Genomic DNA, 15672 nt, shown 5'->3' on the forward strand with positions numbered 1-15672 from the left:
TCTCCCCTTTTTTTCTCCTTCGGGTGCTAGTTGCCTTTCTTCCCTTTTTGTCCCAATTACGGAGTTCAGTATCTCGGGCAGCAACAATGCAAACTGCAGACACATTAACTAATCACTTACACGCTAGATGAAAGCGACCTTAGACAACAATTAAGTCGGTTTAACTGCTTTGCCTTCCCCCTTACCTCTCGGCACCCACAACTTTGGAGGTCTCACGACAATCTCTCGAGGATGTCCTGAAGTTGTGCCGACACGATTTCGTCAATTCCATCGCTTTCGCCACCTACCGGAAATGAAAGCACTGGGTCCTGTTGCAACTCTTCCAGATGATGCTGACCCTCCGAAATCTTGGTTTCATACGATCTTATTTTCTTCAACAGCGTGGCCTTCCGTTCAGCAATGACATTGAGTTCGTTAGCGAGTTTCTCACCGGCTTTCTTGAGCTCCTTAATGTCGTGGGTGAGTTCCTTCTTTTCGCGAGCAAGATTGGTGATGGTGCGCTTCATTTCTTCAATGCCCCTTGCCATCTCCGCATTTTGCTCTTGGGCTTGTTTGATAATCTCTTGTTCCCTCTGGCGTTCTAACTGCTCCCGGCGCTCGCGTTCGGCCAATTCCCTTACGATGCGTTGCTTTTCGCTCTTAAAGCGCTCCAAAATATCGTGAAAGCCCTTAGTTGCCCGCTGTACCGTATCCTTTCGTGTCTTCTCCTCGTCTTTCAGCGTCTTCGATATCTCCTGCTTAACTCTTTTTTTCAATTGCGCAATCTTTTCATCCTCGATGAGTTGGCGCACCGCCCTTTCGTCTACTTTTGGTCCGGCGGGTTTATCTTTGTTGGATACATTCTTCGAAGAAACGGTCGTCTTGGGAGCCTCTACGATAACAATGCCAACCTCAATGGTGATGCTGTCATTTTCCTTGTGCCAGAAGCCTTTGCGCGGGTTCAGCAACTCATCGAATCGGGCAACGTTGTTGAATCCCCAATCATTTTCCTGCGACCTCGCGAAGAAACGCTGTGTGCCCTCGTTGCAGATAGAATCGTCCTTACTTAGGTGGTTGATAACCGATATTAGAAACTTGCAGTACACTGTCTCCGTTTGGCAGAGGTAGAGTGCTAAATTACTCTTGTTTGCCATACAAAGAAGGCTCCACTTCATCTGACCGAACTCAAACTCGGGTGAGTAACGACGCTCACTGTCTTTGGGTAAGAGGGATATATTTTCCACCTGAAAGGTGATAAACCCCATGTCACCCTTACACCGCATCAGGGAAGGCGGAACCGTGAAGGCGAGTGTCTTTTGCCTCTTGGAGCGGGATTTCCTAGCACGAACGCGCTCCCGTGGGAAAGCAGCGAAGACGATGGCCTCGCAGAATTTCTCCGTGGAATTCGTGTCTGGGACCGAGACTCCCAACTCGGAGGTGATTCTTTTCAGTGGTTTGAGTCGGAGATTGGTTAAGACTGCAAGAAAACCCATTGCTACCATGCGCTCCCACATTTCTTCCACCTGCGGGCTTTCTTCCCACAGACCCAACATGTGGCTCAGCGCATGCTTCAACTGCTCTGGAAGGGACTGAAGAAAATCAATGCTTGCTGCGGTCTGAAGGGGTCCCGTCTGCACGCGGTTGGTCATATCCTCAATGAACTTGTGCTTGTCTATGAGAGCGCAAGCCTTTTCGCACCCAAGCCGAACGGCCGTTTTGACTATTTGAACAATGTACTCACGGTTAGAAGAGGATGGTTTCACCTTAACCTTCGCGCTCTCGCTCATCTTTTTTAGCGAGTCGTTGGAAAGTGGCTCCATAAAGCTTGTTAGGTGCGACACTGCCTCTCCACTTCCCGATGAGCAAAGAGAGGTAACATCCACGTTTGCGGCTTCCTCATCACCTGCTTCATCTTCCCCAGACGACGATTCGGCAGGTGGAGGCACGGTACGCTGCTCCAGTGACCTACGACTCGGAAAGGTGTACGTGGTGGCCCTAACGGTGAGACGCGGAGGGGCGAATGGGCCGACGGTATTGAGAACGGTTCCCTTATCATCCACAACCTTCTTTTGTTCGATCAACATCGTTTCGTCATCCTCACGTTTCTTGCGGAGTTCTTCCTTCTTCCTTAAGCTTTGTTCTTGTTCCCTTAACATAGGCTTTGAACCGCCGTCAAAGTCGTCATCACCCCCGCGTTCTTCGTCCGAGTCAAAAATGCTATCCGTCTTGAAGTACTCTTCCTCGTCTCTAGTAACTGGGTACTCACGTGGAGCCACATTGTCAAAATAAGTGTATGGCGCAGCACGGTGAGCTGCCGACATGAGCGAGTCCACCAGGGGTTTGAGCATGCCCCAAATAACATTCTTATACTCTTCCGAATCATTGTTTTCCTGTGCACGGATCAGCTCCTTTTCTAGAGCTAGCGTCATATCCAGCCCCGTCGACCCTCTGATTGGGGACTCGTGCGCGAGCCGGTGGAGGATACTCCTATAAAAGTCCTGGTCCTCAGGTGCTAACAGCGGTTGCGAATACTGGGGATCCATGGCCTTCTTAACCTTCAACGCTTCTTTAACTTACTTTTCAGCCAACTTTTTCCTACTGTATGATCCGTCAACGCGATCGAATACAAGTGTCAGCACAGGCACACGTGTTTTCATATATGCGGGTACCGGTGCACAATGAAGGGAAGTCACAAAGTAATTGAAGAATACGCAAGAGTGAGGGGGAAACCATACATGTCGTAAATATTGTGGGAAAGAACGAGACTCAAAGGGGTTGCTTAATAGAAGGGTCGATATTATGACGTATGACTGTGCATGTACACACACATACAATAAGGCTAACAACGAGAGACACTTCAGTATTCGTCAAGACGTCGACGCTGTTGTCGCCTCGAGCTGTGAGCCAGCCTTATGTTCCTCTTCACCAGCAAGGGCTTTACTGCTCGAGGAGTCGGTAAGGACCTCGTCGGCCCGCTGTTGAACGTCGCGCGTTTCATACCACCACATGAAGTTGACCTTCCCGTTCAGGTCAGTATACGGCAAATAGTCTATTTCCCGCTGTTGGAATCGGCGCAGGTACCTTGTGGTGTTTGCTACCTCCTCCTCCAGACGCCGCGCGTGCGCCTCCTTCGCCTCAACATTCATTTCCCTAAATTTCTCCGCGTATGTGGAGGTTTCCGTTGCGGCCGCGCCTCGCAAACCTGAATGGGTGTCCACCGCCTCCGATTTTGCTGTGACGATCCTCTGTACTTCTTCATATCGCTCGCGTGTAAGGAAGCAGAGCCACTCGTTGGAAATGGCATCCCGCTCAAATGTGACGAATCCCTCCTCGCGTGCCTGTTTTAGCACCTCACGAAGATGCCTCTTACTATCGAGCACGATCTCCGGGTCGTTCGTGCAGTGTTCCCAAAGGCCTCCTACCTCACATGGCTGATGCCGATAAAGAACGCCAAGTACAAAGTTACGGGGGATGGTGCCAACATCGCGTGGAATAGCCTTGGTACGGAAGCGCTGTTCCTCCGTAAACTTAAAGTTTTCTGGAATGCGCTGTTCCGGCCAGTTCTTCATTTTAGCACCGCGGTAAACAACTCCATGCGGTGTATGCACGCCGCTCTGCCAACGCGCGATCAAGGACCTCTTCATGACGGAGAAGTCGCCGCTGCCGCAAGGGATGGAACGGATTTGCGGGGCGCTAACACAACGAACTATACGAGGTAACGGAGACACAACTAGAGAAGACCAGAAAAATACGTCCGAAGTGTACAAACAACACATGTGTGTGCTGCGCCAGCGTTAACATGGAGTTAAACCACAATGTGAGCACGATCGAGTAACAACCCAAAAAGGAAATTCCCATCGGTGGTAAAACACAAAAACAAAACTTGCAAGTAAATACCGACACTTGCACACGACAGTGAGTTGCCTTGGAGCTGTCCGGGCGTGATTTTCTCGGATCCGCGTACCGGTCACCGCCTCTAGGAGGTTCACAATGGGACGAAACAAACAAAAGGAGAGAGGGATATCGGTAATACTGTGACAAGCGTAGGTGTAATTAAGGGAGAGAGTGGAATATAAAAAGTCTTGTGATGATTTAAACTTATCGTCTTCCTCAAGGACGATAAATAAATAAATAAATAAATAAATATATATATATATATATATATTTACAACGCTCGAGCAGTTAGAAAAGTCACCACGGAACACTAAGTGAGGTTCTTACTTCGCTCGGGTGAGGGACCGGGTTGTGAGGTCATGAATTGGAGCACGCGCTTGGAGGTTGGAAAACAAGCCATCAAGCAGAGAACGTATGCAATACATTTCAGGAAGAGAAATCCCAACTGCCTTACGTGACATCCCCCAACGAACTGCCTCGCCTCCTCCGCCGGGTTTACGCTCCGCGACGGATCTAAAACCAACTTTCCCTGCGTGATACGCGTAAACCCAACTGAGAATCCCAGTAGGGGCGTTCCACTCAAGTAAAGAAAACTACCCGTTTTGTTCCCGCATTCATCCAAAACTGATACCATGGTGAAGTGCATAAGTAGAGGAATACTGACATCGAACCCCTTTCCCAAATGTATCACATGTGGGATAGAGCGGAAGGTGACTTTGGGTGATATCCATCCAACTTGCATACGAATGAGAGCCTCAAGCCTTAACCCCCTCCTCGATTCTAGCAAGCAGCGATACCGAACTCTCGACATGTTTCCCTCCTTGTCGCTCACTGTTATTTGAGCATTGGGGTTCATAGGTTTTCCCGGGCCGGCAGCTATGTGTGGGTCAATGGCCAGAAAGAAACCTGAGACACGGATGGGACCCTTAAACGGTTCCTCCACACGAAACAAACCCTTAGTTCCAAAGACGGGGTGATCTGTGGGGAGTAACCGACGGCTGCTCTGCGCAGTTGGGAGTGTGGCCTGCTGTTGGCCGAAGAGGGGATGGCTGGTGCTCAAGAGGGTACGCCTGGGACGGGCGGGTTCTCCCCTCTTCCGTGTCCACAAATGAAGGGGAAGAAGCCGCCTCCAGCAGCGCACGTATGGTGCCATCACTGCGCTTAGGACGAAAAAAAAAGGGGAGGGAAAACTAAAGAAGAAATGAGAAGAGACAAAAAAGGAGAAACATCACGTGGAGGGGGGAGGGGAGAAAAGCGTTGACAAAGACAATTGGACATGTAGATAACAATGGCAAAGTACGGTTGGCGGCAAGCGAAGCAACCTGCAGCTGTACGTGTACCATTTTGATAGCTTTGGTAATAAGACGTTGTTGAGAGAAGTGTGGGAATAAATCAGCCACCGCCTTCATATTAAAGCAAAGAGTTCAACGAGAATAGGAGAAAAAAACGACAACAGTGAGTGAGATAGGGTCCAAGAAAGGGGTTAAACGTGAATAAATGAACCAGCACAGGGCATCTGCTTTCTTTTTTTTTTTTGTTGTGTATTTGAGTTGCGTCTCAGTAAAAGAATTATTCCCCTACCGGGAACAAAAGGAGAAAAACAGCAAAATCTTCAATAGCACAGCGGGTCGAAGAAAAAAAGGGGCAGAGGAGTCAAAAGTCCCTGCCTCCCTTCCCGACATTTAGGGAAAAGGGGTATATCAAGCAGGGATCTATGAATTTCTTGTCGCAAGGCACATATCCAACCGCTCCATAATATCCTCAGGCAACTGCGGAAGTTTGACAGACTTACGGTACTCTTCAATTGTTTCCTTGTACTTAACGCAAAGAAGTCGGGCAGCAGCAAGACATCGACTAGATGATATACCAAGTTTACCCTGAATGTAATTAATAGCACTTTTCCCTTCGACCATATTTGTAGCCAAAATACACATGGAAAGCATCAGAACACCCAGTGCCGTGACATGACTGGGTAATTGTATGAATTCAACATGTAGAACAACCTCCTGGACGAGCACTTGACACTGATTCAAGAAGCGTTTATTAATATTACGCGGAACAACCAAAGTGCCACGCTCCACAAAAACGAAATTGACCCCTCCATTAGATAAACACAACCGGCTCTCCCTTTTACTATCCACATACAGAGAGCGTAACGGCGTGTCGAGCGGAGTGCGGCGGGTAACAAGGACGTTTTCCCCAAACACCTGAAAAACTTCGATGTTGTTGCTTGCAGGAATTCCCGCAATTGCGCACAGTTGTGGGACAATGCTTGTGATGATGCAGTCCTCCGTCGCCTCGAGGCGCTTCCACTTGTGCACATCCTCCTCTACTACAAGAATGTTAAGAATGACAATCTCCCCGGGTTCTCTTTTCACCACTGAACCACACGAAACGAGGTCTTCGCTTCCGAGCATGTGCAGTTGCAAGTAAAGGTGGTTAATGACAGTTGTGTGTGGAAGCCGCCACTTGAAGAAACAAAGTATTGTTTCCTCCATCTCCAATATTTGCTCACTAGAGTAGGCATCATCGCAAACGCGGACAATTTTCTTAAGTGAGGGTAGGCTATTGTCCATCTCCTCAAATTTCGCCGCATCCCACAAACATGTCGCCGCCGCCAGTTGACACTTCTCAATTGGGAGTGTTTGCAAAGAGCCCGAAATGAAGGCGTCCGTCAGCTGTATGGCAAGGCACAACGTCGTCCCCTTCAAGTTCAAAGCCACACAAACGTCACGCAGCCAGTTCGTAATTATCTTCCTATTCCTATAGCTATAAACGGACTTCTTAAGTTTCTTAATGTCGTCGAGTGGTGTCATTTCCTTCTTTTTCATCATTTCAAATATAGCGACATGCGACACGGTATCACCCTCTCCCGGATGTGACTTATAGTCAATGGAAGAAGGATCCCCGAATGGCCCCGGTATGGAGTTTAGCGTCACAGTTGTACGTATGTTCATCGTGACCGCCCGCGATATAAATGTTAAATGTTCCGATGACACCACCGTAACGCCCAGCTTTTCCTCCCATACATACACACATATCCAAAATGTATGAGGGGAATGTGACATAAGCAGAGGGAGACGAATACCACATGAAACCACCAGCGAGGTGAAGAGAAGGGATAAGGGGAGTAAGTCGAGATAATTGAGTAAAGACAAGTAAAATGTGGTCGTTTCTCCCCTTTTTTAAATATTGAACTGGTATGTGGTGCCTGCGTCGTTGGCGGAGGTAAAGTGGCCAACAGAGGCGAAGATAAATTATCCGTAACAAACGAACACGAGTTTTCTTTTTTTTTTTTCTGGAAAAGAAATTATGGAGGAGAAGAAAAAACCAAATAAGTTTTCGGCTTCACGTGCAGAAATACTAATGGCAGCTACAAATCCTCATCTGCGAACGTTGATCGTACCTCCCCCCTCCCCGGCAGCTCCTTCTATTCGCAATGGTGCTGAGAATTACGCCACTTTACGCACGTGCGGCTCACTGTCCCCTCTTTTTTTCTTTGCCATTCACAATTTTGCCCCCGTCTCGTCCACAACAATCCTTTCGTTTCGTTTCTTTACCTGTCACTCCTCCATTACCTCTTCTTCTTCTTCCTTTTTGGCACTTGGGGGACCGCTGCTATTTTTTCTTTTTTCTCTTACATCAGGTAAAGGTAAGTAAAGGTTGGGAACCAAATGCCATTGAAGCCACTGTCTAAAAGAGTCCAACTGCACCTGTCAGCGCGCTCCGGCCGTGTTACGGCGCCTTCATGCTCTCGGCCGCGTGTACTTTTTTTTTTTTTCCTTTACTCCGTACAAGACGGAGTAAAGAAATTGCTTGGGGAGACCAGCTTCGTACCTCCTCGTGACCATCCGCAAACTGGCGGCGACAACACGATAGAGGCGTGACGTTAAATGAAGTGTGAGCGCACCTGTCCGGCGAACATCAATATTAACTCAGTTCAGTACCATCGCGGGCATTGTGCCTCCTATTGAGGTGCAGCTGTAGAACTTTTTTGACGCATTATTGGGAGAAAAGATCAAGCTGTAAAAGGAAGCAAATGACTGCAGAAAGGTATTTCCTGTTTCACATGTTTTGCACCAACATAGTGGGCATGTGCGCCTTTTGTCCACCATGTTTCTACTCCTCATACGCGCACGGGTGTCAGTACCCCCTTGCGGTGCCCCTCGTTCCTACATAGATGAAAATTTCAACTCCTCCACACTTTTCTTTTGGTTACCACTCGCCTAATCATTTCTGCTTTCAACTAACTTACAAGTTTGTTCTCATTTCCCCACTTTATTAATGGTTATACTTCTTTCCCTCTTTGGTTCACTCTTTTGTTATGGTGGTGGAAGTCCCATTTCCGCCCTTCAACAGCCTTCAGAGTTTCAGAACTACTCCTCCATCAAGCCGCCCCTCGGAACCGATCCAACTGCTCATCAAGACCCTCGCGCGTCATGGGCCCACTTCTGCGAGCCCCTCCTTTTTTATTGTGTGCGGAGTTGTTGCCTCCACGGGAGGAGCGGTTGGTACGTTGTAACAGTTCGTCATCCAGTTTCCTGCGCTGAGGTTGCTGCTGGGGCCGCTGGCCGTCGTTCTCGCGTTGAAGTCTGCGTCGCCTCCCTTCCACCAGACGCCGACGAAGACGGCCCATGGCCACTCCGCCGCGCAGAGGCAACCGCTCACGCAGACGATCACGGCGCTCCACGCGCTCGAGTCGTTCAAGTCGTTCCAGGCGGAGCAAACGTTCCCTCCGCTCGCGACGCAGCTGCCGCTCAATGTCCTCATCCCGCGCAAAGCGGTCCGCAGCACTGCGTCGGAAGAGGCGCCGGTCGCTGAAGCGTCGGCTACGTTCCCCATCTCGGGAACGGCGGCTTCTGCGGATCTGGCGGTCACCATATCCGAAACCCTCAAGCCGTGTCCGGCGCTCACTGACAAGGTAGCGACGTGGTGCTGGGAGATCATCTTCCCTGTCACTTCTTCGTTGATCCCGCGCTTCAGCAAGTGCCCGGACGCGGCGCACGTTCCGGTCGTACAAGTCGCGAAGACGCCTGCGGTCGAAGTCGTCTCGGCGCATAGCTTCAAGCCTGTTTCGTATATTTATTTATTTTTCTATTTTCCTTCCTCACTCCACCTTGATTCGTTCTCTTCTTTCACTCGCTCTAGTCGTATTGACCCTCTGGGTGTCCTTTACTCCTCTTACGCTGCCGAAAAGCAATAGCGTTTGCGATGCGAACGGCCAAAAACGTAAGCTTTGTGTCCTCCACATCGGTGGACAAACACGTGGCGATGCGTGATGTGTGTGACAGACATTTGAAGGAAAGTGGGGAAAGCGAAAACGGTCTCATGACTGCCTTTCCTTCGTCTCCCGTATGTCACAAGGACACATTTCAACGAAGAGGGAGAGATACAACACAAAGGGGAAGCCACTTCTTTACATATTTATGGCCCGTGGCGAACGCCGTTCAGGAGAACCTCGCCGGTTGTGTGGCCAGTCAGCACGAATGACTCAGGACCGTTCTTATATGTAGCAACGCAGAGGCATTTGTAATTTGATAACTTGGTCGCTGCTCCCCCCCGCCTGACATTCACCAGGAAAACTGATCCGCACCCGGCCACTACCACAACCAACCCTGAAACGTAAACGCATTGCACAGGCTTCAGAGTTGCTGGTGGGGGTAATGTGGAGACCTTCTGCACTTCGAAACGAGCGGAAGAGTCAACACCATCTACGTGTAGATGAAAGAGATGGAAATAAACATCGAAAAAGAAGAGTGAGACCACCGGTGATTCTGTGTCACGCGCTGCGGCTGCTATTTGGAAGGGATGCTTGTAGGAAGTCCTCTCTGCGTGATTTTGAAGACTCCAGCAGCGCACCGTGAGATCCTTGCAGACACTGATCAAAACATCTTCGACAAAGAAGCCATAAAAAACGTGGCCGCTGTGTCCAATAAACTGGTTCAGTAGGGACCAGGTGGACACCTCGTACACGTAAAGTGTAGATCCTTTATCGAAGTTTGAAACAACGGCAAGGTACCTGTCGTCCGGGTCGGCTACAAAGTCCAGTGAAACTTTTTCTCTTGCATCAGTCGGCAGAAGCATTTCCGATACTTTGAACTCCTCTTCATCCAGATCAATGTAACAAAAACACCCCGCCTTTTCCTTAAAAGAGAACACGAGATAGTTACAGAGGAACACCATGCCCTCGACCTCTTTGACAGCGCAGACAGTTGGTGGACCGCCTTTCGTTGGTTGAAGCAACAATGCGCCGTCGGAGTCCAAAGCCGCGAAAAGTGTTCCTTTGGAATTTGCGGTAATACGTTCAATTGACACAGCTGACAATTTACCGCTTAACCGCCAATTGGACGACAAGGACTTCTTCTGGAGCACCTTCGTGGAGAGGAATGGGTTGTCACCCAGACGCCACACTTTCACTTCATTCCGAGAAGTAAGTGCCATGACCAGTTGATTCCGTTCTTGCACAAAGGTAATTGCCCCGATGGCGCACGTGAGGACACCCACAGGTCGCCGGGTGCTGGCATCCCACACATAAAGGTAATAACCACACAAAGCAATGATGAAGGAATCACTCCCCGTTATGAGCAACTGCGTGGGGATTTCGTCGAACAGCTGATCCAATTTCTTGAACCTTCCGCTGGAAGTCTCCCACAATTTCAGTCCCTCTTGCTGCCTGGAGAGCAGCTGCCCACCGTTAGAATTGAGGTAAAGTTCTTCAATAGGGGTTCGCCCAGCATTAGCAATGTGTAAAAGCTCGCCAGCGCCGGACCAAATCCATATGTCTTCGTCCACTGACGAGGCAATGAGACGATCGCTTGCTGGGAAAGCCACACATCGGATTACCCCCGTATGTGAAAGTTTCTGCACCCTGCATCCCCTGATAATAAATAAATCGTACAAACTGGTAGCGAGGACGGAACTACCGAAAAAGTATGCTTCACGTGCCTCCGCCTCTAGGGTTGGTAATATTATGACTTTATTTTTCTTGGTCAGGTCCATAATTGAGAGAGATTTGCTCAAATTATGTTGTACGGCAATATTAGTCCCCAACACGTCGAGTGCCCTGTCAGACAGTGTAGCGGTGACATCATCAACATTAGAGTGACCACCCGTCAAAAAGTCAAACGTTGCGAGATGTCTGTCCCATATCAAAACAATGCGGGTACCACAAGCGCTGAGCGCACCCTGGAAAACGGCGTCTTTGTTGCAAGTAGTGTCAAACGTGGCAACTACCTTATCGAAATTCCCAGTGGAGTACACAAACACAGTTGTTTTAGTCGATATCACGAGGTATTTCTCACGCAAGTGAACATAAATCGGGGTTTCATTGACGTGGATGGAAATTGAGGAGCCCTCCTCCCCAGCCGTGTTCAGAGGTGCAAGCACCGAATATGGCACTTCCTCTGAAGTGGAGGCGTCTCTGTAATATGGCGAAACTTCCGACAACTGAAGCGCGGACTGAAAAAAGAAACAGTCAAATGATTGAATATCTTTAGCCGCATTCAGCAGGGCGGAACGGCGTTGGCTCTGATCCTGCTTATCGAACACAAAGTACTCCCCATCGTGCAGCTGCGACAGGAGCCGATAGGAATTCAAGAGACGGAAAATGATGTCAATGGCATATTGGGTATTGCTCTTTTCTCTAGAAAAAGCGGCATCCATTATACTGGCATCCAAAATGAGCGAGTACGCGTTCTCAAAACTACCGTTGACAAAAATGAGTGGTCCAATTTGCCTGAAACACAGAGAGAGATCAGGGCTCCGTGTTTTGACTAGGCGATACAAATGATTTTCCACCAATGCATTGACATTATCCAACAAATCGCTGTAGAGGGAGTTTACAACCTCGTGTACCTCTGGCCCCGCCAAATGCGCCACAGAACCACCGTGAATTTCCACAATGCCGTCATCAATGAGCATGAGAAGAACTGGGATCGTTTTATTGCGTGGGCATGGCCCGAGATTTTCACACACGCATACAACCTCTGTGACAGGCAGGGAAGCCGCAGCAAGGCATGTGAGGACGTAGCGCACAGTAAGAGGATCCCCCTGGTCTTCGTGGACCTTCAGAAGCTTAACCAACAGCTCCCTCATCGTATTAGGGACCTCCGAGGGGAGGAAGAAGGTGACATCCTCTGAGTCGGTAGTTAGTGAGAAGCGGAAAAGAAGTGATGCTGCGTAAGTGTCAAAACTTGTAAACTTGGACCCATCCTTATTCAAGAATGCGTTACCCACCACTCTTTTCCATGCTTCACAGTTAGAGGTGTCCCCGCCATCCTCCTGATGTCCACCTGCAGTTCCCCCTAATATGCCGCGCCGCACAAGTTCCTCAGTAAAGAGCCATGAACGCACCTCGTCTGGAAGTGGGGCGTTTAACACTTCAAACGGTTGAGGAAGTCGCTTGCGAAAGGCGACTAGAATGGGACTCTCTGTTTTAATTGAGACGACAAGGGTAATTTTAGGAGGCAGGGTCGAGGGCAACCAATCCAGGCTACAGCAGTAGTCGTTTCCGCAGCTATCAAGTGTGTCCATCGATGGAATGATCAGTAACAACGGCTCGTCCTCGTAGTGACTAATTGCATCATGGACTTCATTGCATAACGTATCAAGAGAAAGGTACAACTCCATGGGGGATTTGGACAGCACGCCAAGAAGATAACTCAAAAACACAACCATACTACGGTTGTCACGTTTATAAGGGTAAAACACCACCTTCATAGGGCCACTTTCCGCATACTTGTTAGCCAACCACGAGAGGACATTATTGTGAGCCTTCACGTCCGTTCCGATAAGAACAATAGGTACGCATGTGCTCCACAAACGCTTCTCCACGTGCAATACTATCTCTTTGCACATTGGGTATGATGAGAACAGGGACTCTTTTTCGCTAGTCAGAATGTACGCCTTCTCCTCGTCAACCTCCTTCTCTTCGTTCTGAGAACCCTCGTCCATGGTGAATTTCCGCGAGAAGACATCAGTCAATGCACAGTATAGATCACTCTGACAGCGGACCTTCCAGCAATTCTTGGTTCTCAAACGCACTGCCGATGGAACATCGCAGTCTCCAACTTCGTCCCAGTTCACCGCTGGAAACCACTTTTCCGGAGGCACCTCAACTACTCCTGCAGTGTCCGGTTTCTCTTCCCCTTTCTCATCTGATTCGCTCAGTAATGTTACATCGTACACAAAAAAGTTGGTAACGCACTTTATCGCGGGACTACATATGGCGCCAAATTTGTCCTTGAGCGGCTTTGTAATGGGTCGTGTTTGCTGAACTGTTGCCATAACGGCCTTCAGTGCGGCCTCATTCCATGGCACGGCGTCGTCCACGAGCGCAACACACCAACTCAAACCGTGATTATACCTCTCGGCGCACCGCTCTATTTTCGCAACCGCCACGTCCGGCGTATCATTTTCATCGATTGCTAGTAAGCAAACGCGAAGTCTATACTGCGCGAGAAGACTGCTTACAGGGGGCAATATCTCGGTTGAATACTTCTCCACATATGAGGCAGGTCCGGCCACCGCAACAAACACAACATCCCATTGCATTGGATTCAGATCCTCCGCACATGGTGCGATAACCGCTGCCTGTGTTTCCTCGTTGGACTTGCAGCACCGCTCCAATCGGCGCGGCCACTCATCCTCTAATTCGCACTTCTCAACATTAATTTCCGTCAGTGTTGGTACAATCCGCGCGGTCTCCCATAGCACCCGCGCGGCGGCCACGTTCATAGGATTCTCAGATACATCAACATGACAAACGTAGCGGGAGCCGCGTAGAAACCTACAGAGATGCTCAACACAAGTGGTAGACAGGCCATTTTTTTTTAGCACCACCCTTCGAATCCCCACGTGGCAGGAAATGCAGTCAAGCAACGCCTTTACGCCAAGCTCGCCAAGGAGCGTTCGGGAGGCGTCAATCTCCTCCAACATGAGCTGTGGTGTGTCCACCTGCTGAAGAATCTCTGTGTTTGGTTTGACATTATAAAATTGACAGCATTCCTTGTAGAGGCTGATTGATTGGGAAGCAAACATTCTCACAACACAACAATCAGCACCACGCCTTGAGAAACATGTTCGATAGACAAGAAGACGTGAAAATAACAAACAAAAAGAACGACGAAATACCAAGTAACGGAGGAACATTAGTAACAGATGAGCAAAGGCCACAAATGAAACTTAAACAATAATTGAACCAGTAAAAACATTAGGAAAGGGAGTGTACGGATGATGACATCCACATCCCTTATGTTCGTTGTTCCTCCACCACTTCCTCACTGGGTCACAAATGCCAAGCCACCTTTACCTCGTGACAAAATAACTTCACCGCCTTCTGGTGGCGGTAGGCCGCTTACATGGAGCAAATGTGGCAACGTACCCCCCTTCCACACAACTCTGCCACGCCATTCTCCTCCAGCAAACTGCGGCGGGAGACGGTCACCTCGCGGATGTGTTTCAAAGCCAAAAGGCTTCTGAGGGACGTCACGAGCCACATGCATCTCGCAATGGAAAGCCTTTCCAGATATATGAGCGATGAGCATAGCAGCGACAACTCTCTTTCAATGAGGCGCGTGCCATCCAAGTACAAATCGCCAAGGCATATTGCGGTTGCTACCCACGTGTACCTGGGACACCTCACATCTTTTAGCGAGAGGCGTTGTACCTTCCAGTGAGTCCTGTGAGTCCTAATTGTCCCTTCCACTTCACCAAAGCTCAGCTGATCGAGAACAAGCCCACGAATTCCCATAAAACCCTTAAGACCCCGTCGAAGGTCCTCGGAAGAAACAGCAGTACTGGATATATTTGCGTATTCCAAGGTTGGAATTGTACCGAGTGATCCCACCTGACGAAGATTCGGACACCCTGCCGCCGAAAGGTGACGCAACGAGGGATGACCGGTAAATGGTGTAAGGCTTATGACGCCCGTGCAACCATCAACGACTAGGCTGCGCAGTTGTGCCATTTGACCCAATAAATTAACGTCGCGGTGCGTGATGGACACACCACTTACATCGATGTCCAACAGTGTCTTCGAACCCCGGAGGGCAGAGAGCGAGAATAAATTTCCACCTGAGACATGAAGGGACTGTAATTTAGTTAACTCATGTACAATCATGGGTGTGAGGTCCACTTCGCAAGCCCCCTCCAGCACAAGACATACCACCGTCCGAAGGATATCAAGTACTTGAGCTGGTCGCAGCCGATGGCGTTCCAACAGAGCACCGAATTCAGTGGTCTGAAGCCGGAGCAACTCCACTACCAGGCAACCACCTGAGGCACGTTGAAGGGAGTTAAAGAAATCACCCAATGCTTTTACGCAATTGGAGTCAAACATCGCACGGACAGGACACTTGCCTAGTGCTGCAGCTAACTTCACATGCGCTGCCGCCGCCAGCAACGGCACGCGGACGGTACTTCCATTCAGTTTCACACCATGGAGAGAAATGTTCGCCCTAACTGTCATTTTCCCATCACTATCCACTGATGGGAGTCGCTGATACACGTATCGCTGCTGTTTCGACGGTTTTGCAATCATCGCAAGCGCAGACCGCGGGTGCGTCGCGTACCAGACCCACGGTGTGTTTTCATGTGGTTGTTGTGCAATGTAACTCGTAATGCACGTGAACAATGCGCAACTAATTCCCCCGGGGTTGGAACACATGCCGAAAAGAACATGCGGAGGAGTGGTGGGAGGGATTAAATCAAGGACAATAGGGAAGGGGAATAAGTGACGAGTGCTAATCGGTTCCCAACAACGACAACGACGACGACAGGAGAAAGCTGGAAAAGCCAAAA

The 15672-nt window shown here is 49.4% G+C and overlaps 8 protein-coding genes across 8 annotated transcripts; 1 reads left to right on the top strand and 7 right to left on the bottom strand.

Annotated features, from left to right (window-relative positions):
- Positions 1 to 212: 212 nt before the first annotated feature.
- On the bottom strand, positions 213 to 2522 carry TbgDal_VI1070 (hypothetical protein, conserved; the record flags this gene model as incomplete). The annotated part of the gene is made up of 1 exon (XM_011775612.1): positions 213 to 2522. The coding sequence occupies one exon, from the start codon at positions 2520 to 2522 to the stop codon at positions 213 to 215; it is 2310 nt and encodes a 769-aa protein (XP_011773914.1).
- A 324-nt stretch (positions 2523 to 2846) lies between these two features.
- TbgDal_VI1080 (hypothetical protein, conserved) lies at positions 2847 to 3755 on the bottom strand (the record flags this gene model as incomplete). Its single annotated transcript, XM_011775613.1, has 1 exon — positions 2847 to 3755. The coding sequence occupies one exon, from the start codon at positions 3753 to 3755 to the stop codon at positions 2847 to 2849; it is 909 nt and encodes a 302-aa protein (XP_011773915.1).
- A 428-nt stretch (positions 3756 to 4183) lies between these two features.
- Positions 4184 to 5026, bottom strand: TbgDal_VI1090 (hypothetical protein, conserved; the record flags this gene model as incomplete). Its single annotated transcript, XM_011775614.1, has 1 exon — positions 4184 to 5026. One exon carries the CDS (start codon positions 5024 to 5026, stop codon positions 4184 to 4186), a length of 843 nt encoding a protein of 280 aa, XP_011773916.1.
- Positions 5027 to 5585: 559 nt separating this feature from the next.
- Positions 5586 to 6941, bottom strand: TbgDal_VI1100 (cyclin 3, putative; the record flags this gene model as incomplete). The annotated part of the gene is made up of 1 exon (XM_011775615.1): positions 5586 to 6941. The coding sequence occupies one exon, from the start codon at positions 6939 to 6941 to the stop codon at positions 5586 to 5588; it is 1356 nt and encodes a 451-aa protein (XP_011773917.1).
- A 244-nt stretch (positions 6942 to 7185) lies between these two features.
- TbgDal_VI1110 (hypothetical protein, unlikely) lies at positions 7186 to 7533 on the top strand (the record flags this gene model as incomplete). The annotated part of the gene is made up of 1 exon (XM_011775616.1): positions 7186 to 7533. The coding sequence occupies one exon, from the start codon at positions 7186 to 7188 to the stop codon at positions 7531 to 7533; it is 348 nt and encodes a 115-aa protein (XP_011773918.1).
- A 727-nt stretch (positions 7534 to 8260) lies between these two features.
- On the bottom strand, positions 8261 to 8932 carry TbgDal_VI1120 (hypothetical protein, conserved; the record flags this gene model as incomplete). The annotated part of the gene is made up of 1 exon (XM_011775617.1): positions 8261 to 8932. The coding sequence occupies one exon, from the start codon at positions 8930 to 8932 to the stop codon at positions 8261 to 8263; it is 672 nt and encodes a 223-aa protein (XP_011773919.1).
- Positions 8933 to 9297: 365 nt separating this feature from the next.
- Positions 9298 to 14022, bottom strand: TbgDal_VI1130 (hypothetical protein, conserved; the record flags this gene model as incomplete). Its single annotated transcript, XM_011775618.1, has 1 exon — positions 9298 to 14022. The coding sequence occupies one exon, from the start codon at positions 14020 to 14022 to the stop codon at positions 9298 to 9300; it is 4725 nt and encodes a 1574-aa protein (XP_011773920.1).
- A 205-nt stretch (positions 14023 to 14227) lies between these two features.
- On the bottom strand, positions 14228 to 15538 carry TbgDal_VI1140 (hypothetical protein, conserved; the record flags this gene model as incomplete). The annotated part of the gene is made up of 1 exon (XM_011775619.1): positions 14228 to 15538. One exon carries the CDS (start codon positions 15536 to 15538, stop codon positions 14228 to 14230), a length of 1311 nt encoding a protein of 436 aa, XP_011773921.1.
- Positions 15539 to 15672: the final 134 nt, after the last annotated feature.

Source organism: Trypanosoma brucei, chromosome 6 (assembly GCF_000210295.1).
Source record: "Trypanosoma brucei gambiense DAL972 chromosome 6, complete sequence".
Lineage (NCBI taxonomy): Eukaryota > Euglenozoa > Kinetoplastea > Trypanosomatida > Trypanosomatidae > Trypanosoma > Trypanosoma brucei.